The sequence below is a fragment of the Selaginella moellendorffii genome, unplaced genomic scaffold (assembly GCF_000143415.4).
Source record: "Selaginella moellendorffii unplaced genomic scaffold, v1.0 SELMOscaffold_13, whole genome shotgun sequence".
NCBI classification, from domain to species: domain Eukaryota; kingdom Viridiplantae; phylum Streptophyta; class Lycopodiopsida; order Selaginellales; family Selaginellaceae; genus Selaginella; species Selaginella moellendorffii.
In genome coordinates this window covers 942759-965542 of record NW_003314274.1, presented here as the reverse complement: position 1 = coordinate 965542, position 22784 = coordinate 942759, and the positions used below count along the sequence as shown (strand labels likewise).

The window sequence follows — 22784 nt, the reverse complement described above, 5'->3', positions numbered from 1 at the left end:
TTTACTTTAGTCACTTAACCACACGGCTGACCACTTGGAGGAGTCTCATTGACAACTTCCATAAGTCCAACTCAGGACTTGGGGCTTGCTAACCCCGAGAATGGCATCCATGCCACTCAACCTTAGCACTTGGTCCAAGTGCTCCACGTGTCCGATCCCATGATCGACACCCCAAGGTATCACCGACGTACCGGCTTGTTACGCTAAGGCCATGCCCATTTACCTTGGTCACACTGGTGGTCCAACACCACTTGCATCACCGTCTTGGCCCTCCAAGACTAGGCAAACCATCCGTGAGTGGTCATCTCAGATCCACTCCTTAGCATCCTTAGGATGCCCACCGACAAGGGGAATAGCCTTCCCCAATATCCCTCTGTCAGTCTCCACTAAGTCCCTTTCTGCCCCTGGCCGTGTTTGCCAATACTGCCACTGGATCGAGACCCACAGGCCCGACCACTAAGTCCCACGGTCCTCTGGGACTTCCTCACCACACGACTGTGTCCTTGGTCACTACCCCAGAGGACTGCTCCTCTTCCTTTCCACAGTCTGGGCCTTTGAGACAACATTTCGGAACACCGTGGCCTTACGCGAGCCACCTGGGTACTCTCCTCGCCTTCTGCCCTTGGGTGCTCTAGCCATGGGCTTAGAGCGGGTTCCATTGAGCCACACCAGGTATCCAAGTAGGTAGTGCCACCCACACTTGGACTGGGAGCATCGGCCAGTCAATCTCCCGGGGGAACTAGAGCCGGCTCTTGAACACTTCACCAAGCTACCCCGTTTGTCGGTCCATGTTCACTCTAGTCTTGGACTTCCCAGTGGTCAGCTCATCACCCAACACTGGGTCTAGCCTTCCTGGGCCAAACTGGCCTTTCCTGGCCAAACTGGCTCCACTGCAGTCCTCCCCCTACTATACTTTTGGAGCTCACCAAACCCCCCAGGGTCTGGGAGACGAACGCTTTGGGCTTTCACCCCCTCAGGCTCCGGACTCGGACTCGGACTCGGACTCGGATTCGGACTCGGGCTCGGGCTCGGGCTCGGGCTCGGTCTCGGCCTCGGTCCCGATCTCGGTCTCGGTCTCGGTCTTGGTCTCAGTCCCGGTCTCGGTCTCGACTTCGGACTCCATCTCGGACTCCATCTCGGACTCCATCTCGGACTCCATCTCGGACTCCATCTCGGGTCCATCTCGGACTCCATCTCGGACTCCATTTCGGGTCCATCTCGGGTCCATCTCGGACTCCATCTCGGACTCCATCTCGGACTCCATCTCGGGTCCATCTCGGACTCCACTTCGGACTCCAACTCGGGTCCATCTCGGGTCCACCTTGGACTCCACTTCGGACTCCATCTCGGACTCCATCTCGGGTCCATCTCGGACACTCCCACGTGTCATGTGTTGGTCCTTTTGGGTCCCTTTTTGGAGCCTCGCCTTTTGCTCGCTTTGTGCTCGTTCCTCGAGCACTTCATTGGGAGTTCCACTCCCGCTCTTGACTTTTCAAGTTGAAGCTTTTGGTCCAAACGTGTTACGCTCGTTTGGCTTTTGCTTCGGCCACTACCATGTGGCGCCCTTCCGGCTCCACTTTGGGGCCTAGGGATTTTGTGTCTCACACACGAATATCGCATCAAACCCCTCACTTGGGGGGAGTCCCGTGATGAAGTCCATCGTAAGACATTTCCACGGGCGATCTGGAATTGGGATGCTTTGCAACAAGCCCCCACTAGCCTTGGTCACGGCTTTTACCTGCTGACATGTTGGACATGTCTTTACATAGTCTTGGACGTCCTTAGCCATATCTGGCCAATGGTACTTCCTTTTGAGTAAGCCCATCGTCTTGGGCACTCCACCGTGTCCCCGCAGAGGTCCGTCATGACACTCTTCTAAGGCCACCTTCCTTAGTTCCCCTTCTGGAACATACACCCTCGTTTGCTTGTAATAAATGAGTCCGTTGCGTTCTGCATAGCCCGTTTTCTCTTCCGTTGGCAGCTCACCTCTCTGGTGAGCTTCCCGCGCCTCTAGATTCCTCAGCAACACTTCCTGTGCTAGACCATCGTTCACGACTTGAGAGACGATCCATGGGGTTCAAATAAAGAGGGAAAGGGCCCCTGAATAATGGTGCACCCCCTTTTCCAATTGGTTAAGGGTCTTGGGATAGTTGGAGTTAAGCGTCCTTGGGTTTGAATAGTACTGGGCTGGGTGACCTCCCGGGAAGTCCAAATTCAGGAGTTTACACCCTCTTAGGTCGGGCTGTGACAAGAGAGTGTTTCGTTGCCACATTGTCCGTGTAAACCTTGAAGTGTCTCCCAAGGTAGTGTCGCCACTCCTTGAGTGCCTTGACCACCGCAAACAATTCCTTCTCATGGGCAGGCCACTTCCGTTGAGCCTTGTCCAGCTTCTTCAAGAAGAACGCTACCGGATGGTTGTCTTGCTTCAGAACTGCGCCCAACGCAAAGTCCGAAGCATCCGTTTCTACCTCAAAGTCCTTACCAAAGTCTGGCAATGCCAATACGGGAGCCTTCCTCAACTTCCCTTTGAGGTGGACGAATGCCGTCTCGCATTCTGCTGTCCATACCATCTTCCCTTTTCCTGTTTGGTCCGTTAAAGGCAGGGCTACTCTCGAATAGTGTCTGATAAACTTTCGATAGTAGTTGCATAGCCCCAGGAACGCCCTCAACTCATGTACATTCGATGGTTGATCCCATTCCTGGATCGCTTGGACCTTCTCCGGGTCCACCTTGAGCCCGTCCTGGCCCACCACATGCCCGAGAAACTTTACCTCTTGTTGAGCAAAGTCACATTTGCTCTCTTTAGCATACAGTTTGTGTTCCCTTAGTTTCTCAAACACCTTCGCCAAGTGTTCGGCATGCTCCTCTAGCATCTCGCTATAGATCAGAATGTCGTCAATATAGACGACCACGAAGTGATCCAGATAGGGTACAAAGATGTGGTTCATCAACACCGAAAACGTTGCCGGCACATTGCACAGCCCAAAGGGCATCACTAGAAACTCAAAGCTCCCATACCTTGTTCGACAGGTTGTCTTCTCGACATCTTCCTCAGCTACCCTGATCTGGTAGTATCCTGACCTTAGGTCAATCCTCGAGAAGTATTTTGCCTTTCCCAACCTATCGAACAGGTCCTCAATCCTTGGCAAAGGGTACTTGTTCTTCTTGGTATATTTGTTGAGCAACCGGTAATCTATGCACATGCGCATAGATCCATCTTTCTTTTTCACAAATAACACCGGCGCCCCATACGGCGACTTGCTCAACCTAACATACCCTTTGTCCACCAACTCCTCTAGTTGGCACTTGAGCTCCTTGAGTTCCTTTTTGTTCAAACGATAGGGTGGACGAACCACCGCCTCAGTGCCCTCGACCAGCTCAATCTTATGTTCTATCGGTCGTGCAGGGGGCAACCCCGCCGGTAGCTCCTCCGGCATGGTATCCTGGAATTGGTCCAACACTCGCTGGATCACTAAAGGCACTTCTTCCGTTCCTGTCTTTTTGTCACTCTTCACCGAGAGTAAGCACAAAAAGGCTGCCTTAGTTCCTTTAGTGAGTTGTCCTCTCGTGGACACCAGGTTTAAGCAGGATTCTTTGGCCTTGCTTTGCCCTACCTTTAGATCTTGGGCCTCCACCCTAGATCTTCTTCCTTGGGCATTCGCCAGTACCACAAGGTTTCTACCTTGTCCATGCAGGGCTACCACGAATCAATTGAACCAATCCATTCCGAAGATCACGTCAAATCCCGCCATGTCCAACACGGTGAAATCCATGTCCACCTTCCAAGTCCCCACTTCGACTCTCGCTTGTCGAAGTACCTCATCGGTGCTTTGGCTACCTTGAACAAACTCTATAGTCCTTGGTTCGCCTAGCCGCTGCACCGTTAGTCCGGCTTGCCGGACTATGTCTGCAGCCACAAAATTATCCGAAGCACCCGTGTCAATAAGGATCTTAACAAAGCTACCTCCGAGCTTCCCTCGGAGGGCTAGTAGATGTCGCGAATGACTCTCTACCAAAGTTGCTCGTGTAATGAGTAACTTTGAGTTAGGGACTGGATCACATACCTCATTTTGGACTTCACCCGACTTGATGGCCATATTGGCTCTGGCCTTCTTCGGGTAGGGACATTCCCTCGAAAAGTGTCCCGCTTCAAGGCAGTTGTAGCATACGTTGTTTCCCACGCTACTATATGACTTGACCTTCTTATCCGTGGGTTTGTCTCTTTTCGCTTGACTCCCCCACGTACTTGCTCGCTGGCCACCGGATTTGCCTTTCAGGAGTCCCGAGGACTCATTCTTAGAGAAACTCTTCTTGAATTTCCCCCTGCTATATGTTCCCCTCGGTTTGGCCCCTTTGTGAAACATGGATCCCGACCCCGTCGTGTTCCCCTTTCGCAGGTTATCGTTAAAATGCACCTTGATGGCCGCATCCAACGCTTCCTTGTAGTTGGTCGGGTTCCAGTGCATCACCGCACCGCGAGCCCAGGTTTGCAAACCTGATATAAAGGCATGGAACGCATCCATATCCCCCATGTCCGTGACAAGTATCCTCTTTGCCATGAACCCATTCACATATTCCTGGATGGTTCCAGTCTGCTTCAGCCTACTCAGCTCATCTCTCAGATGCAGAGTGGCATTCGGAGGAACGTATGTCGCGCGGATCCTCGCCTTCATCATGTCCCAGGTGGCCACCGGTCCTTCGTTGGCCTCCGTGGTTCTCCACCAAGACTTGGCATTATCTGCCAAGTATGGTTTTGCACATGGGACCTTCTCCGAGCTCGGTAACCGTAACGCTCGGAAGTAGTCCTCCATATCGTAAAACCAATCCTCCACAACCTTATAGTCGTTCACTCCCTTGAACACCGGTGGGGGCTTTGGTTTGTACTTGGGAACTGCCTGAGGGACTGATTCCACTTCGGTCTGTTCGACCTTGTCTGGTTTTGCCTCAGTCCCTGCCGAAGGGTCTGCACCTTCTGCGCTGCCTTCATCCGCAGTCTTTCGCTTTTTCTTCCGCTTCTCGTCACGCTTTAACTTGCGTACGAGAGTCTCCAGCAGGGCATTGGTCTGTGCCAATTGTCCTTCTAGCACGTCCAATCGAGCCTTGGACGACCGAACCTCGCCACCGGACTCCTGTTTGGAAGTTTTTTCACTAGAGTCCTCCTCATGCAAGGATTCCTCATTCATAGCCTCTTGTTCAACCGGAGGCTCCAGCTCCGGCGGAGGTTCCGTCTCCGCCTGGGTTCGCTTACGCCCTGCCCTTGCCATCTCCCAGCAATCCGCCTCTATCCTTCGCTAGAACTGAGATAAAGGCTCCGATACCAAATTGTAAGCCACAAATTTTTCCTTTCCACTTGCCAGCTTACCTCGCCTATCCGTCCAACACTGCCTTGGTTTTTGCTAAGTTCCCTCGCCAAGGTTCTCGCCTATGGTACCAGCTCCTACTTGGTTTCAGCTACTCACTGCATGAGCAACGGAGTGTTAGCCATCCTTCCACGGATTCCCAAATCACTCCCAATCCCCCTTCCCGGGTTAGACTGGACTTAAGGTTCGGCTACACTCCCCACAAGCACAAGCAGCCAAGCACACCAAGCTTCCAGGTTCCTAACATCCCTTGGTACCACAAGACTTGATCATGGGACCCTCTAAATCCCAAGTCTTGAGTGCAACACCTGCTTCGGGACGCCGGGGCGAAACACCGTGGCCTAGCGGCCCGGTATGGGTACCTCTCGCCCCCCACTTCCATCCCGAAGGAAGGCCCAAGCCCCTAGGAAGGGCGAGGACCAATGAGCCGCATGGTACTCAAGTGGGGCACCACTCCACATGAGCCGGGAGCACCGCAATCGGTTTCCCTTTCGGGAGTGGGAGCTGCTCTTGAGCACTTCCTTGGATGGCCCCTCCGGCACCAGCCAAGTCCATGCTCACTCCCACCCAAGGCCCCTCAGTCCCAGTCTCAACCTCAAGTCGGTTTGGAAGCCCAACTGGAGAGTCCCTTCAAAACTGGTTCCTGGACCTCACTATCCCTACTATACTTTTGGAACCCCCTGCAGCCCCCCCCCCCCCTGGGAGACGCACGCTTTGGGCTTTCACCCCTTGACCCGTATTAGTATTTGGACTTAGTCTCTAGCTCGATCTCGGACCCGATTTCGGATCCGACTTCGGATTCGGGTTCGGACTCGATCACGGACTCGATCTCGGACCCGATCTCGGACCCAACCTCGGACTCGACCTCGGACTCGGTCTCGGACCCGATTTCGGATCTCGGACTCCGTCTCGAACTCGGTCTCAAACTCGGACTCGAACTCGGTCCCCGAGTCGGTCTCGGACTCGATTCCGGACTCTATCTCGAACTCGGTCCTAGAGTCGGTCTTGGACTCGATCCTCGACTTGGTCCCATCCGATAAACTCTTTGTCATTTCGGTCAAGCTTTTGGGGATCCTTTAGCCTACGACATCTCGGGGAGTTGGTTCCTTACAGGGAGCTGCAGGGGTTTCCAAAAGTATAGTAGGGAGAGTGTGGGGGTTGGAGCCCAGTGGAGCCAGTTTGGCCCAGGAAAGGCCAGTTTGGCCCAAGAAGGCCATACTCAATGTTGGGTGATGAACTAACCACTGGGAAGTCTAAGACTAGAGTGAATACAGACTGACAAGCGGGGTAGCTTGGTGAAGTGTTCAAGAGCCGACTCTAGTTCCCCCGGGAGATCAAATGGTCGATGCTCCCAGTCCAAGTGTGGGTGGCACTACCTACTTGGATACCTGGCGTGGCTCAACGGAACCTCGCTCTAAGCCCATGGCTAGAGCACCCAAAGGCGGAAGGCGGGGAGAGTACCCACAAGGCTCGCGTAAGGCCACGGTGTTTCGAAATGTTGCCCCAAAGTCCTAGACTGTGAAAAGGAAGAGGAGCCGTCCTCTAGTGTAGAGACCAAGGATATGGTCATGTGAGGAGGAAGTCCCAGAGGACCCTGGGACTTAGTGGTCGGGCTTGTGGGCCTTGATCTAGTGGCAGTGTTGGCGAACACGGCCATGGACGGAAAGGGACTTGGGGAGGATTGAAAAAAGGATATTGGGGAAGGCTAATCCCTATATCTATAGGCATCCTAAGGATGCTAAGGAGTGGATCTGGAATTATCACTCATGGACGGATGGCCTAGTCCTTGAGAGACGGGACTGTGATGCAGGTGGTGTTAGACCCCCGGTGTGACCAAGGTGAAGGGGTATGGCCTTAGTGTAACAGGCTGATATGTCGATGGTACCTTGGGGGTGTTAGTCATGGGATCAGACACATGGAGCGCTTGGACCAAGTGCAAAGGTTGAGTGGCAGGGATGCCATTCTCGGGGCTAGCAAGCCCAAGTCCGTAATAGGACTTATGGAGGTTGTGAGTGAGACTCCTCCAAGTGGTCGGAGGTGTGGTTAAGTGACTAAAGTAGAATGGAAAATTTAGTCGCTTACATAATTTTGTCTATACATATCTTAAATTTCATTGCATGTCATGATTTATAAGTTAAATTTGTAAATTTGTGATACCAAAGGATATAGAAAGATGAGATATACAAGCCTATCTACTCAATTTGCCAAAATATATAAAATGTAAAAATGAATTTTTTTAACCATGAGTCTTAAAACCCAAAGAAAACTTAAAAAAACTAAAAAATTTGCGATAATGGCAATGAATCTCATTGAGAATTAGAATTGTGCTAAAATTCGTTATAACTTTTAAGACTTAAAAAAAAACATATGGAAATTAGATGGGTTAGCTAGGATTGACTTATCCCACCATGATTTCTATACTAATGCATATGTTACACACCATTTCACTCACAAACACACTCTCAATTAACCCAAAAACTCCTTTATAGCAATACATCGTTAATCACTCATGCCCTAAACTTGCAAGGGAAGAAAAGTATACCCCATGTAAAATATACTATCATGTTCTAGGAATATTCTCTAGAGGGAATATTTAGAAAATCTATACTCTACAGCATCTTGAATTATATTTTTATTCTAGAGAGCACAAGAGATGAGCTCTTACATAGATTTGAGTAAAGAGTGTGTTTAGAAACTATATATTAATTGTTGGCTAGAATAGGCAAGGATATAGGCATTTTTAATGCTACAAAACTATGCAACTCAAATAATTACTTAAATGATGAGGCTTACAAATGGCACTAAACTAATATGGTGCTCTTGTTGATAATGAAAAATGGTAAAAGCAAACTCACAAAGTTATAACTATTATGCAAAGTAATCTATCAACCAAAAAATAGGCTAGTGGCTTGGCAAATTTGTAGAGAAATATTATCAATATTCAATTGTTCAATGCAAGCATAATATTTTTCATTATTAATTGTAAATATTCACAATATTCCAATTTTCTTAGTTCATCAATCATCAACTCATCAACCAATGCAACCAACTCATGAAATGATCAATCAACTCGTGAATTCAATAAATCATGAATTGACTAATAAACTAATGAATTGATCAATCAACTTACCAAATGATAGATTTATAATTCAATTAGATATAATGAAATCAAGTAAAATGGTCATTATGAAGCACACTTTATCCATTGTAACCCCTCTTACTGGGAAACCACTCTTGCAATAGCTACAGCAAGTTGAATGTGATCATTCTCTAGCAATTCAATAAAGTTTATGGCAATTGCTCAATAGAAAACTTGCTGCTTCCAAACAAGCTAACCAAATGATGGTGGATATTTTGAACCTTTAGGTTTGGCCATCCTTGAATAGCAATTCAGGATGTGACTAATCAATGGATTATGAGAGTTGAGCCTGAGCACCATGTCATTATGTACCCCTCTGCCACTCTAGCCAAGAAGTTTGGTGTTCGTCTATGCTCCCATTGAGACTTGTGAGGCTGACTCTCAAACATTCTAAATAATGCATCTAGCAAGGTATTCTTCTTCCTTGGCTTGAATTCAATAGTGAAGTTGAGCACTTGGAGTTTCTCTATCCACCTTCTTTGTTTTTTATTCAGTTGTGGTTGCTCCAACAAGAACTTGATATTGTAGTGATCTCTTTAGAGCATGAATTGCAAAGGTAGCAAGTAATGTCACTATTTTTCCGTAATATATAAATTTTTTTCCTATTTTCCCAACTTCCCTCGTCTATCCAACCATCTTTGCCTTGGCTTTAGTTAGGTTTCTTTCCCAAGATTCACACTTATTATACTAACTCTGGCTTAGTCATATTCAGTTTAGCTACTTACTACAAAAGTAAACATTTCATGGATTCACATACAAGTGCTATGTGCTAAATTCATAAACTTTTTGCTAATTCCCTTTCTTAGGTTAGATTGAACTTAAGGTTGTACTACACCCACAAAGCATAAGCAACTAAACACACTAAACCTCCAAATTCTTAATATCCAATGGTATAGCAAAACTTGTTTATAAGACCCTATAAATCCCAAACCCTAGGTTCATTTTTTAATTTGGTACCAGTATTTTAACTCCCCACCTTTGTAGGAAGGGGCAAAGACCAATAAGCCTTATGGTACTTAAATGGGGCACCACTTCACTTAAGTTGCAAGTGGTCATTCTCAAAATGGGGTTTAGGGCTTTTTATGAGCACTTCCTTGAGAAGTTTCCCTAGCACTCCTTAAATCCATGCTCTATTAATCTATAGTCCCAACCCTAACTGGAGAATTCCTTCAAGACTAAAATTTTAGCCTCACTATCCATACTATACTTTTGGAACTCCTTTTGATTTAAATTTTCACTCTATGACCTGTATTAGTATTTAGACTCAATTTTGGACTTAATTTCAGACTCGAGCATTTCCAACAAGAATTTGATACTATAATGATCTCTGTTTGCTGGAAGAAACAATAGCATCATCAATACGAGCCATCAGTAAGATCAAGAAGCAAATTAGAGGAATCTTGAGAACTCGGTGCAATGATCTTGGTGTCTTTCTTCAGTTATATGCTTCTTGTGGGACTTATCCATTGCTATTACATCTTTCCACAAGACCACAACACTTACAAAGCTTTCTCCAGAGCAGGGAGGGGTTTCATCTCGCTCATGGAATAAGTTGCTGGAGTTGTGTTCTTTGCTGGAACACTGATTCTCGCTTGGAACTGGTGGAAAGGAAAAGACTTGCACCTTGTAGATGTGCCATATGTGGGTTCCATTTCAGCTGAATTTGGCCTCAAGCCAACCAGCATTCAGTATGGAAAGTGTTCGAAGATTCAAGTGAATTAGAGAAATTAAGCCTATAAGCGGTGATTTGTGCAGAGATTATTCTGGAGCATTCCAAAGGAAGGAAGGAATGTGGGAGTGTTTGTTTGCAATGCAGGAAAGTGTGGGAGTACTTTGTCAAGCTCACAAATCAATACTTTCATCCTCTCAACTTTGAACTGTAATGTGTGATCTTGCTTGCAGGATTTTATATTGTCGATCAATATTTGGTTTGTAAAATGGAGTGCGACTTACGCTGGAAAACTATAAATTTGCTACGAATAAAGTTACCTTTCGTGACAGGACACAAATGTTGCCTTTTATAATCTGCTTGACTTTCTTACAACTGTCTGGGGTATCCGTTTTCATGGCACCACAATGGATTAACAGTTTGAGTTATATTCAGATGAGCCAAGGCATTGTTAGTTGTACTAATTGATCAGCAGAGCTCAAGATTTACATAATGCCAGAACTGTAGTACTTCGAGTGCTGAAATATGAATTTGCTAGTTCTTGATTATAACAAGGATTTTTAGATGCTGCATTGCATACTAAAGCTGCTGGACGAAGGCTTGAGCCGGGTTGACGTAAAGCATTGTTTTCTTAAGAAAGTTACATTACTTAAATCACTGATTTAAATACTGCTGAATTTCGGGGGATCACGAGGGAACGATATGTCCGATAGGATATTGCATTTCCCACGCTCCAGTCTCATGTAACCTCCTTCTCCCCAGCTCCTACCCCACCAGTTTTTGAGAATCCAATACTCGACCCCATGTTGTGTCCGTCCATAGCCGACTATGAGTACAGAAAGGCTGGCCTTCGAATCAGAGCAGGGGCCTGAATATATGCCCTGCACACACGCAAAGAGTTTGCTATCAAATGCCCACCTCCAGGAGACGTAACTTACTCCAGCATATGAATCAAATTCAGAAGCACTACCATCAATTCGAGCAATCACCGGCTGCTTTGACACGGCCTCTACCAAGAAACTATCACTTGTTCCCGGCACACTTCCGATTTGAGACATGGAAGCATCCTTAGTCTGTAAGGATAAGTTCCAATCGCTGATGGTCAGTGCAACTTAAAACAACATCATGACATACGAATGGCTTGCAGGAACTTTTAACACCCGTGTACGGGTACTTTGAGTCAGTAGTAATCCCACGCAGGCGAATGTAGTTGAGGGCATGGTAAGGATCTGCAGTACCCTTCTCATTGCATCCGCTGTTGTATTCGTTGCAATCAATCAGTTGCTGTGGTGAGAGCACCACCATCCTTCCGGTTTGTATCGCTTTGAGGCTCTCCACTGCACCTGCTGCTGCAAATGCCCATGACCCACCTGCAAAACTTGTGAGTAAGATATTTTCTTATCAAGTGAGTGACAAACAAAACCTTTGCAGCTTTTGCGAAGATCCACATCCCAGACTCTAGAAACAGCTCCAGATTCCCTCCAGTCGACTGAATTGCTGAAGCTCGCCTCTTGAGACAATGCCTGTAAATTGAACTTGGGGCCCAAGTTTGCATGTTAGCGGGTGCACTGATCAGTACCTGGATCCAGATCAACGACATTGTGAAGAAAAGAAGAAGGGAGAGTTGCAATGGAGAAAAATATGTCATTTTGATTGTTGTCCGACCTACACAAAAAGTTCTTCCCATTTGTACCACCCACGTCATTTTCATGATATATTTATTTTAATGGAGGCATGCTTCTCTCGCTCTTACCTTTTATACTTCATACTTCACGTGGTTTACAATTAGGCTGTCTTTTCGGAGGTTGACACAATTTCTAATCACATGTTTGCAGTGGAGAAAAAGACACTTCTACTTAAACAAAATATAAGAGATTATCTTACATTTGCGCGTTTCTCACGACGAATCTAGGCTAGCATTAAACAAGCTATATATGTTAATAGGCATCCACTGTGTTTCTCATACTCTTACATTTTAAACTATTAAATCCACTATTAAATCGTGTAGATGTAGGCTGCTGTCTGAGCTGGGATTGACACACACCATATCGAGGTTAATAAGTATGAATAAGAGCCCATTTCCATATGCATTGTAATGTAAGCATGTACACCACTTCATTTTTAAAATCTAGATTAGAGTTAAATGTTGTAGAGCACGTGGTTTACAATTAGGATTCATATATCAAAACTTCTCCAAAAAAATCCTTACAAGATTCTGTCTATTCACATTTTTTTCATCTAACGTTAGATGTTTTACTATTTAAATGGTTGGCATTTGAATATAAGATAATTTTCTTTCACATTGCAATATAAATCCGCGTACACCAGACTGAGGAGCATGGGGATTAATTTACCTCATTTAGCAATGGCTAAATGGCTACTTACTTTTCTTTGTCTTGGTATTGTTCTTCCGATGCATTTTGGGCAATGATTGAATTGTTTCATTATGATGAAGGTTTTTGGTGCAAACGGAAAAAGATCCCCATTGTATGGTGGAACCGATGGGAAAAGTTTCAGTGACGGGCAGTCTCAGGGTATTGTGAGAGTCAAGATCTGGTCTGAGTATATTGTGGATGGGATACAGGTTCAATCAGATCAAGGGGGAGAACATGTTTGGTCTGATCCTCATGGCACTTCAAGGGGGGAAGCCAAAGAGGTAGCTATTTGTAATGCTCATCTTCTACTAAGATTTCTTTCAGGTGGTTTTAGCTTATCCGGATGAATACATCTACAAGATTTCAGGGCGCACTGGACCAAATCCATGGACTTCTAATGGCTTGAGTAGGCTTTACTTGCACGTCAACGATAGAAGGACCAATGCCCAAACTACCTTTGGCCCATTTGGTACCCACGACTACTCCAATCAGACTAAATTTGATTCCCCAGAAGGGACAGTGGTTGGATTTTTTGGTTATGCCTCTTCAACAACATACTTCCGAGGAATTGGCGTCTATTTCCAAGATCCTTGTGACTGTCCAACACCATCACCACCTCCTTCTCCACCACCACCACCACCACCCTCTCCACCACCACCATCCCCACCACCTCCATCTCTTCCACCACCACTGCCATCCCCACCACCTCCATCTCTTCCGCCACCACCACCCCCAAGACCCTGCAAAGGCTATCAATGGTGCCCAGCTGGTAGTAGTTGTTGTTGTGTGGACCGTGCATGTAATAAGGACACATGTTGCATATCATCAACTCAAGGGTGCAATCCCTTGGGCTATTGTGAAGCATCTCCTGCTCTTCCACCCCCATCACCATTACCATCCCCACCACCTCCATCTCCTCGGCCACCACCACCACCACCATCCCCACCACCTCCATCTCCTCCGCCACCATCACCACCACCACGTCCATCTCCTCCACCACCATCAACACCATCACCGCCACCACCTCCGTCTCCACCACCACCTTCACCACAGCCACAACCCACATTGGGAAGATGTAAAAACTTTGATAGGCATTGCCAAGGTCGGTATGGCCGGAAGTTTTGTTGCTGCGTGCCAAATAGCGCTGGAAAATGTGGATCCACCTGGAGTTGCTGCTGTGACTCTTGTAACCCACGGAAGAATTGTGTCACGTTTGGACTTGGAGGATGTAATCAGAAAATATTATGAACTTAATATGACTTTACTATAAAATATAGACCTTTGTGCTTTCAAGAACTAGTGCCTTAGAGCAATAGCAAGCAAGTACAAACACTAGGAGGATTGTTAATCAAAATTGTATGTAGTCAAAACATGGAATAGAATTTGCTATGATGTCCTCGCTAGCAAATTCACAAAAGCAAATAGAAAATAGTGGAGATCTAATTGCAAGTAACCAGGAGGATTTTGTGTGCTGAAAAATATGAGTGCAAAAACTCCACATTAACTAATAATCCAGGATTTAGATTGGAATATAAAGAGATAGATTATATTTTAAAATATCCAAGCATATTCTAAATATATCTATTACCAACCTACTCACAAAAAAAGTGGACCTTGTTTTGATAAAGACATGGCTCCTCTTCAAGAAGCTTTGCATTTGCATGAATTTTACAAACTAATGTATTATTTTTTGTTATAAGTCAGACTTGCAATCGCATGTGTGCCAATTAATTTCCTCTTCTTTGGGATTCAAGCCTACTTTACAATTGATCTAAGAGTAGAATATCTCCTTCACACTGTCTTTCTTCCTCTCACTGGGATGAGCTTGTCCTTCACTGTCTATATGTTCAATCTGCTTTCTTTAGTCCATGGCATGTAAAGTTTAAGATTGATTTATACTTAATTAAGAGAAAATGATCAGTTAAACTGAGCAGGAAACAAATGAACACAAAAATAAATGAGAAAACAAAACCAGTTCCATCCCACTGATCAACATGAAGAAACTAAATATTTACACAGTAGGAAGATAGATATTCTTCAGTGTGTTTCTTTTAAAGGGGTGTTGTGATACAAAAAGAGTAAAGAAAAGAGTAGCTGTTGTACAGCTGAACATTTCAAAACCTTTAGGAAAGATGCAGATTTTCTTCTTATGTGTGGATGAAGAAAAGCTTTATTGTGCACTATATATACACATACATACATATATACATATACATATATATATATACACATGTATACATACATATATACATATACATATATATATATATATATATATATATATATATATATATATATATATATATATACACATGTATATATATACACACACACACCCAACTGTTAAATAGTAAAATATTCTAGAATATCCAAGTATATTTTATGTATTGCTTAAGCAAACAAAAATATATAGTTGTTACATATATCACATTTCTCAATATTTAAACAGATTTTTTGAGTTTAAGAAAGTAAACAAGAATATCCTAGGACATAAAACCTAGATAAACTTTTTTGAGCTAGAACTGTTAAATTGAGGAATATCCTAAAGGAATTCTTTTATGAAAATGAACACTAAAATATTCTAAGACCATCCGCTGAGCTTGTAGAAGAACCGGTCCCGCAGACCAGCCAGATGCTCAAAGGCATCCATGAATCCATGAGAAGGTACGCTCGGCTCTGCGCCTACGCCCGGGGCGAGGGCCTTGATTCGCTTGAGGCGACCAAAGGGGCGATGGCGGCGGGCGCGCTGGACAGTACCGGAGAGGTCAGTGCGATAAAAGAGTGGCTCTTCAACACTTATGCGAGGGAAGGCAGTCTCCTTTTCCTCTACGACGTTAAAGATTTTCACTCGTTTAGGTCGTTTAAGTCGGCAATTGGGTCCGGTGAGATAAGCAAGGACCTGTTTCAGCTCGAGAAAGACTGTCACTGGAATACTAGAGCTGCACAAGACCATATTGGGCTCAGAGCTTCCCACAGCAGGGAGGGGAAGGAGGTAGTCGTCACCAGCGTGTACATGCGGCCGACTGAAGTGGCAAGCGCTCTAGAAGAGCTCATCCGAGATACGAATGCTGAAATCCAGCGAGTTTGTGCCATCAGCGAGCTTGTGGAAAGAACGGAGGGATGGATCAAGCTCGGCATATCCTTTTTCTTCAAATTCGAGAGCATCCACCCATTCTGCGATGGGAAAGGCCGAGTTGAACCCATCCTGCTCGCCAGGTTGCTCCAAGGCGTTCTACCAGTTCCACTCGTATTTTTTGTGGAAAGCATGAAGGAAGAGCCACCGTTTGTGGATATGGATGACTACCGTGAGTGTTTTGAGAGGGCAAGGGGCGAGCAGTCCTTCGAGCAAGTTGTCTCTGACAATGGCGATCTGGAATTCCGGTTCAGCAAAGAAACAGCCATCACTCACTTGTTTCCACCAACGGATCTCCTCGCCTTGACGGTGGAAAGCGTATATGTTGGCTGGAAACGGCTTCTCAAAGCTTTCGACGATGCCCACGGCTTGAACCAACCCCAAATATGGAGGCCGAATTGTCACTGCCTAGAATTGTAGACAAGTGAAAATCATGAGAAAATGCTTCTATCATCATTCAAACGCTTCGGAAAAAGAATGCGGCCGTGCATCAAAATGGCTGCCCCGATTAGCTCTTTCATCTATAGAACCTTTTGTTCGTCTTTGATCCATGGTCCCAATCACTCCAGATTGTTCTAGGCCAAGCGTTAATCCGGGATCCCATAGCTGCCTACAGCAAGCCGGGAGGAGACGCAAGCTCTCAAGCTCGGTCCCGGTTTTTCCGTGAGTCTGAGTAACAATGCATAGCCTTCTCATGCCGCACAGCAAGTTCTTCCTGAGCGAATTGGACAAATATACAGAACTAATTAATCTCTAATACTTTTTCTAAATGAGCTATATTTTTTATTCCAAAAGTAAAGCTATCATTAACAAGGATGTTTAACTTTAGGGTTCTTCGCTAGAGATCAGGCCGATGTACGCCGTCGATTCGCTTCCCTCGATCGACATCTCCCTGGGTTTTACATGCGCTCAGCAATGCCGTCCAGGCGGGCGCCGATGTGGCGCACGGCATTCCCCGGACGAAACCCTCGGCGTCCTCGATCCGCCCGGCGCGGCCCAGGAGATCGATCACGCAGTTGTAGTGCTGCGGGGCTGGTGCCAGGAAATGGTCCCGGGAGATCGATCCAAAGCAGTGGCAGCCATCTTCCAGGAGCCCGGCATGGCTATACAGCGACAGGATCGTGGTGAAGGTGAGCGTGTCGGGCGAGGAGCCGTCTAGTTTCATGAGATGGAAGAGGAGAGTGGCTTCTTCGACGCGGCCATTCTGGGCGTAGGCCGCGACGATCGCCGTCCAGGAGATGACGCTCGGCTGCTTGATCTCGGTGAAAATCTGGTGGGCAACGTCGAGGAGCTTGCCGCTACGTCCATACATGTCGATCATCGCGTTCTTGAGCCGAGTGTCCTCTTGGATCGTTGGAGCTGATCTTTGGAGTTCTTGGTGGATCAAGCGGCCTTCTCGCAGAGCCGAGCAAGCTCCACAAGAGACGATGACTGGAACGAGCGTTTCCCTGTCCACTCGCATCCCTTGGAGCTGCATGGCTCGAAAGATTTCCAGCGCTTGCTTGGATCGACCCTGCTGCGTGCACGAAGAGATCAGGAGGCTCCACAGCGACGCTGGCTCCAAGTTCTCCTCGACTGTCACGACCCGGCAAGCTTCTTCCAAGCCGTGGAGCTCCGAGAAAGCAGCGAAGATCACGGTGGAAGTCACGCTACTCGGCTGGAATCCCTCTTGTTTCATCCGGTGGAAGAGGATCACGGCCTCTCTCGCGAATCCCTCTGCGGCGTAGGCCGAGATCATCGAATTCCACGACACGAGGTCTCGCTCTTGGATTCCATCGAAGACTCTCCTCGCCTCTTCGATCCTGTGGCCCTTCGCATGGAAGTTTAAGATGGCGTTGCTGATACCAGCGTTGCTCGAGAGTCCACTCCGCGAGATCTCGCAAAGGATCACCTTGGATTCGTTCTCTGGAAAGGTGGCGCTGCTGATGAGTGGAGCGAGCGTCACTCGGTCGGGTTTTACTCCTTGGAGATTCATCTCCCGGAAGTAGGCCAGTGCTTCTTTGCTCCGAGAATGCTGGACGAGCGCCGAGATTATCATGTTCCAGCACACCAAGTCGCGGCCGCCTTGCTCGATCCTCTCCATCACCTCCAAGAGCTCCTCCGCTCGGCCAAGTTTGCTATACATGCTCGCCAGCGCCGTGCCTACGACCAAGTCTCTGTCCATCGATCGAAGCCGAGCTTCGCGGTGGATCAAACGACCAACGCCGAGATCTTTTGACCCTGTGGCGGCTGCTAAGACTTTCAAGAGCGTGATTCTCGTCGGCTCCTCGCCTTCCAGCTGCATCTCCCGGAAGAGTTTGAGTGCGAGCTCCGGCTTGTTTTGCTCCACGAAGACTGTGATGATCGAGTTCCATGCTACGACGTCTCTCGACTCCCTGGGAGTTCTCTCGAAAACTTCCAGCGCCTTGTCGATACTGCCGCACTTTCCATAGGTGCCAATCACGGCCGTGGCGACGATGACGTTCCAGGAACTCGACGCTAGCAGGCCGCTCTCCACGGCTTGGTTGCAAAGAGCTTTCACTCGATCGTCTTCTCTGGATTCAAGCCGTGTGGCACAAGCTTGGAAGATGGCGACGAGAGTGAAGCTGTTTGGCTGGATCCCATCGAGCTGCATTGCTCGGAAAGCTACCATGGCTTCCTCGATCGAGCCTCTCTCGCCCAGTGCCGCGATGAGAATCGTCCAAGTCTTTACGTTCCGGTGGGTCATCTCCTGGAACACTTTCTCGGCTCGCTCGACGCTCCCACACTTGAGGTACATCTTTAGCAGCGCTGTTCCAGTTGCGGCACTGAGTTTTCGATCGTTTTCCAGTAACCAGGAGTGGATTCTCTCCACCATGGAGAGGTTTCCAGGCCCGGCAACGCAGCGAGAGTTGAGAGACACGACGAGGCCGAGAGCGTCAAAGTGGAGGCCCTCGGCAAGCATCGCGTGGAAGAGATCCAGAGCGTCTTTGGAGCGCCACTCGCGAGCGCAAGCTGCCATCGCCACCGTATAAAACGCCAAGTCTCGACGCTCAACGATCGTCTCAAATACATCACTGCTCTCCTTGGATGATTTGGAGAAATTCGCTAAGCTCGATGCACGGTAAGCTCTTACAAGTTTGATCCTGTTAGAAAGAAAGATCACTCTCTCGTTCTACATTCCAGAAAATCTTACCTCGCAGTGGAGCTCGCCAGATACTTTCTCATGAATCCATTTAGGGCAACTAAAACCCTCGAGAATATTCACAAAGCATATTTTAAATTCAAAAAAACGCGGGAATTTGGCATTTGTTTTTACAATGTGTTGGCTAGCATCACATAGGCAGCTGAATTGCTTGGTTCTAGCTCTAGCAATGTCTTTGCTACCCTAGCGCTTCCATTCACATCTCTGTTGCTTCTACAAGCCCCAAGCAAACACATCCATTCCAGAGAATCCGGCACAAATGGCATGGTTGCAATCAAATCCTCGGCATTTGCAACATATCCTGCCCGACCCAAGACATCAATCATGCAAATGTAGTGCTGCCTTGTGTGCTTTATCCCGAAATCGGTGCTAATGGAGCAAAATCTAAGCCAGGACATATAAGTATCTCCTACATGGCTGGAAGAAAGAAGGCAAACGATGAACGAGAATTCATCAGGTGTTTGAGAGCAAAGACATATCTCACTGAAGAGCTCCAGTGCTCTTTCAGGCTCCCCGTTTTTGGCATATGCTGCAAGCATGGCATTCCACGCAGCAGCATCCAATTCGCCCATGGTGTCGAATATTTGCTGTGCTTTGGATGTATGACCGTTTTGGGCATATGCGGCAAGCACTGCAGTCCAGGTGACAAGGGTTCGTTCACTCATTGAGTAAAAGATTTTCCAGGCATCTTCGAGATGCCCGTTTTGAGCATATGCCGAGAGCATCCCTGTCGTGGAGAAAATGTTGTGGTTTGGCACCTGATCAAAGAGATGCTTGGCTTTTTCGAGATGCCCGTTCTGGGAATATGAAGCTACCATTGTGCTTGTAGAAACTAAATTCCATTCGGGCATCAAGGAGTAGACTTCCTCAGCCTCTCTTAGATGCCCGTTTAGAGCATAACCAACCAGCAATGTATTCCATGATACCACATCCCTCTCTTTAAGCCTGTCAAACAAGTCTCTACACTCTTTGACGTCTCCTTTTCGAGAATATGCCAAGAGCATAGAATTCCAGGACAAGAGATTTCTCTCTTCCATGTTTTCAAACACTTCTTTTGTCTCTTTGATAAGGCCAGCCTTGGCAAATGCAGCCAGCATAACATTGCAGGAAACCACATTAATCTCATGCATAGAATCAAACAGAAACTTTGCTCTTTCCAGAAAACTGTTTTGAGCAAATGCAGAGATAATAGCATTCCAGCTGACCAGATCACGCTGAGGCATCAAATTGAACATATAACTTGCATTCCCTATGTCACCGCTTTGGGCGAAAGCTGTGATCATACAGTTCCATGTCATCAAGTCCCGCTCTTGCATGCTATCAAACATTTCTTTGGCCTTGTGGACGTGCCCGCTGTGACCATAAGAAACAAGGATGGCAGTGGAGGAAACAAGATTTCTTTCCGGAATTGAGCTAAACATCTGTTGAGCCTCAACAAATTCTCCAGACTCGGAGAATGCAACAAGCATTGAAGACCATGCAACGAGATCTCTCTCTGGCATTGAATCAAATACCAACTTTGCATCTTGAACATGACCATTCTCGGCAAGCGCACAAAGCATGGCAGTCATTGACACGAGGTCATACTCTGGCATTCGATCAAACAGAGACTTTGATTCTTTTATATGACCGGTACGAGCATAAGCAAGCAACATTGTGGTCCATGAAATGAGGTCTTTTTCCTGCATGACATCAAAGACTTCACGGGCCTCTATGATATGCCCTTTTTGGGCGTATGCCGATAGCAAGGCAGTCCAAGATATTAAATCCCATGCAAGCATAGCATCAAACAAACGTTTTGATTTCTGAATATCCCCCATCCGGGCATACGCACTCAGCATTATGACCCACGCGTAGCTGTCCTTGTGTGCAGTGCTGGTGAAGAGTTTCAAAGCTTCTTCCAGGTTCCCACATTTTGTGTACTTCTGAAGGATCATGTTGCACAAATGCTGGTCACATTGAAGAAAGTGTTGCAGTTTAGCATGGGCTTGTGTGATTTCTACAAAGCTCCTGCATGAGCGAACAAGTTGGATCCGTGAATTTCGATCCATATCTTTATTCAATGCAAATGATTTCATTGCTGGAAGGAGACGTCCGGCCTTTTTAACAAGCACCTCCAGTCTGAGGCCAAAGGAGCAAAAGGCATAAAACTCAAGAGATCCTTGGCATCCTCCAGATACCCACCTCGTGCAAGGAGGTCAATCATGCAACTAAAGTGCTGTTTCTTTGGGCAGTCAATGGCATAGTCAAGGGTTATTGACAGAAAGTAAGGCAAACCCCTTTTCATATCTCCCGTATGGCTGCAACTCTGAAGAACACATGTAAAACATACATCATTGGGGCTCTCTACAGTGCCCATCTCATGGAAAAACTCTATGCATTTGATCCTTTGCCCATTCTGGGCATATGCAGCAAGCATTGCGGTCCAGGTGAATGAATTATGCTTGGGCATGGAGTGGAATATCCTTTGGGCTTCTTCAAGGCGTCCTACTTGAGCGTATGCTGAGAGCATGGCAGTCCAGGATACAATGTCTCGCACTGGGATTTCATTAAAGAGCTTTTGAGCTTGATCAACATGACCACTTTGGGCATAGGCTGTTACCATTGTGTTCCATGATGAGGTGTCTTTCTCCCTGAGAGTGCTGCTAAATATTTTCTTGGCTTCAGAGAGATGCCCATTTTGTATATATGCTACAAGCATTGCATTCCACAAAGTAAGGTTGTGTTCTTTAGTTGAATCCAGTACAAATCTTGCAGCTTCTACATCTCCTGCTTGGGAATGTGTCATAAGCATAATGGTCATTGAGATTGCATTGTGCAAAGGCATTGTTTCAAAGAATTTCTTTACTAGTTCAAAGCATTGTTGTTTAGAGTACATATGTAAAATAATGTTCCATGAAATCAAGTCTTGCTCTTGCATTTCTTGAAATATAGTCTCGGCATCTTGAAGCTTATCAAATTTACAGCAAGCAGCTAACATAGTGTTCAAGGAACAAATGTCCCATGCAGGCATATTGTAAAACACCATTCTTGTCTCTTGAAAGTGCCCATTTTGGGCATGCGCATTAAGCAAAATGTTCCAAGATACTATATCAGCTTTGGGCATTTTTAAAAATACTGCTTCTGCTTCATGCAATTCTTTGTTAATAACATAAGCATCTAGCATAGAATTCCACAAGAAAAGGTCTTTATGCTGAATGTCATCAAAAATATGTCTTGCACTATATATATCGCCTTCTTGGACATATGCATTTAACATGGTAGTTAAAGAAACCAAATTGTACTCAGGCATCTTAGTAAAACACTTTTGTGTCTTATGAAAGCTGCTATACATGGAGTATGCAGACAACATTGATGTCCATGCAACAATATCTTGCAATGGCATTGTTAGAAACAAAGTTTCTGCATCATCAAGATAACCATGTCTGGTATATATTGTCAGCATTGTAGTCCAAAAAATTAAATCTTTATTAGGCATTTTTTCAAATAACAATCTGGCTTCCATTATATTTCCTAATCTCATGTATCCAAACAACAAAACTGTCCATGAAATAGAATCCTTTTCTTGCATTGAATTAAATAGGATTTTAGCATATTCAAGATGCCCTGCTGAGACATAAGCCTGTAACATTATAGTGCTTGAGATAATATTATGGTATGGCATTTGTTCATATAATAATTTAGCATGGATAACATCTGAATCTTTTACAAATGCATAAAGAATAGAAGACCATGAAAATATATTTTTCACTGGCATAGCATTAAAGACTTTAAAAGCTTTTCTACTATTTCCACCCCTTACATACTTTTGAATCTTCATATTAGAAGGAAGTATGTCCACTGTATTTTCCATTTTAGGGCATGTTTTAGTTAATTCACAAATTTTTAAGAAAGTTTTTAATTATAAATTATATTAATTAAGATGCTAATGTGATTTTAAATATT

The 22784-nt window shown here is 46.0% G+C and overlaps 1 protein-coding gene and 1 long non-coding RNA gene across 3 annotated transcripts; one reads left to right on the top strand and one right to left on the bottom strand.

Annotated features, from left to right (window-relative positions):
* Window positions 1-10778: 10778 nt before the first annotated feature.
* LOC9645941 (ervatamin-B) lies at window positions 10779-11847 on the bottom strand. Of its 2 annotated transcripts, none has more exons than XM_024674854.1 (5): window positions 11748-11847; window positions 11592-11703; window positions 11303-11538; window positions 11107-11241; window positions 10779-11049 (listed from the first exon to the last, which is right to left on the bottom strand). In XM_024674854.1, exons 1-5 carry the CDS (start codon window positions 11814-11816, stop codon window positions 10831-10833), a joined length of 771 nt encoding a protein of 256 aa, XP_024530622.1. In that variant the 5' UTR covers window positions 11817-11847; the 3' UTR covers window positions 10779-10830. The 2 variants fall into 2 exon arrangements, with proteins under 2 accessions (XP_024530622.1, XP_024530623.1); XM_024674855.1 differs by having other exon boundaries at window positions 11592-11691; window positions 11748-11846.
* Window positions 11848-12521: 674 nt separating this feature from the next.
* LOC9645356 lies at window positions 12522-13164 on the top strand. The gene is made up of 3 exons (XR_002992372.1): window positions 12522-12567; window positions 12624-12824; window positions 12868-13164. It is a non-coding gene; the product is annotated as an uncharacterized LOC9645356 (long non-coding RNA).
* Window positions 13165-22784: the final 9620 nt, after the last annotated feature.

Bases quoted from the DNA above. Each gene is read 5' to 3' on its own strand.
- LOC9645941 (XM_024674854.1), bottom strand. From the start codon at position 11,816: ATGACATATTTTTCTCCATTGCAACTCTCCCTTCTTCTTTTCTTCACA. The intron at 11,704-11,747 runs GTACTGATCAGT...TTGGGCCCCAAG, and splicing joins TGTCGTTGATCTGGATCCAG to TTCAATTTACAGGCATTGTC. The intron at 11,050-11,106 runs GTAAGTTACGTC...GCGTGTGTGCAG, and splicing joins AATTTGATTCATATGCTGGA to GGCATATATTCAGGCCCCTG.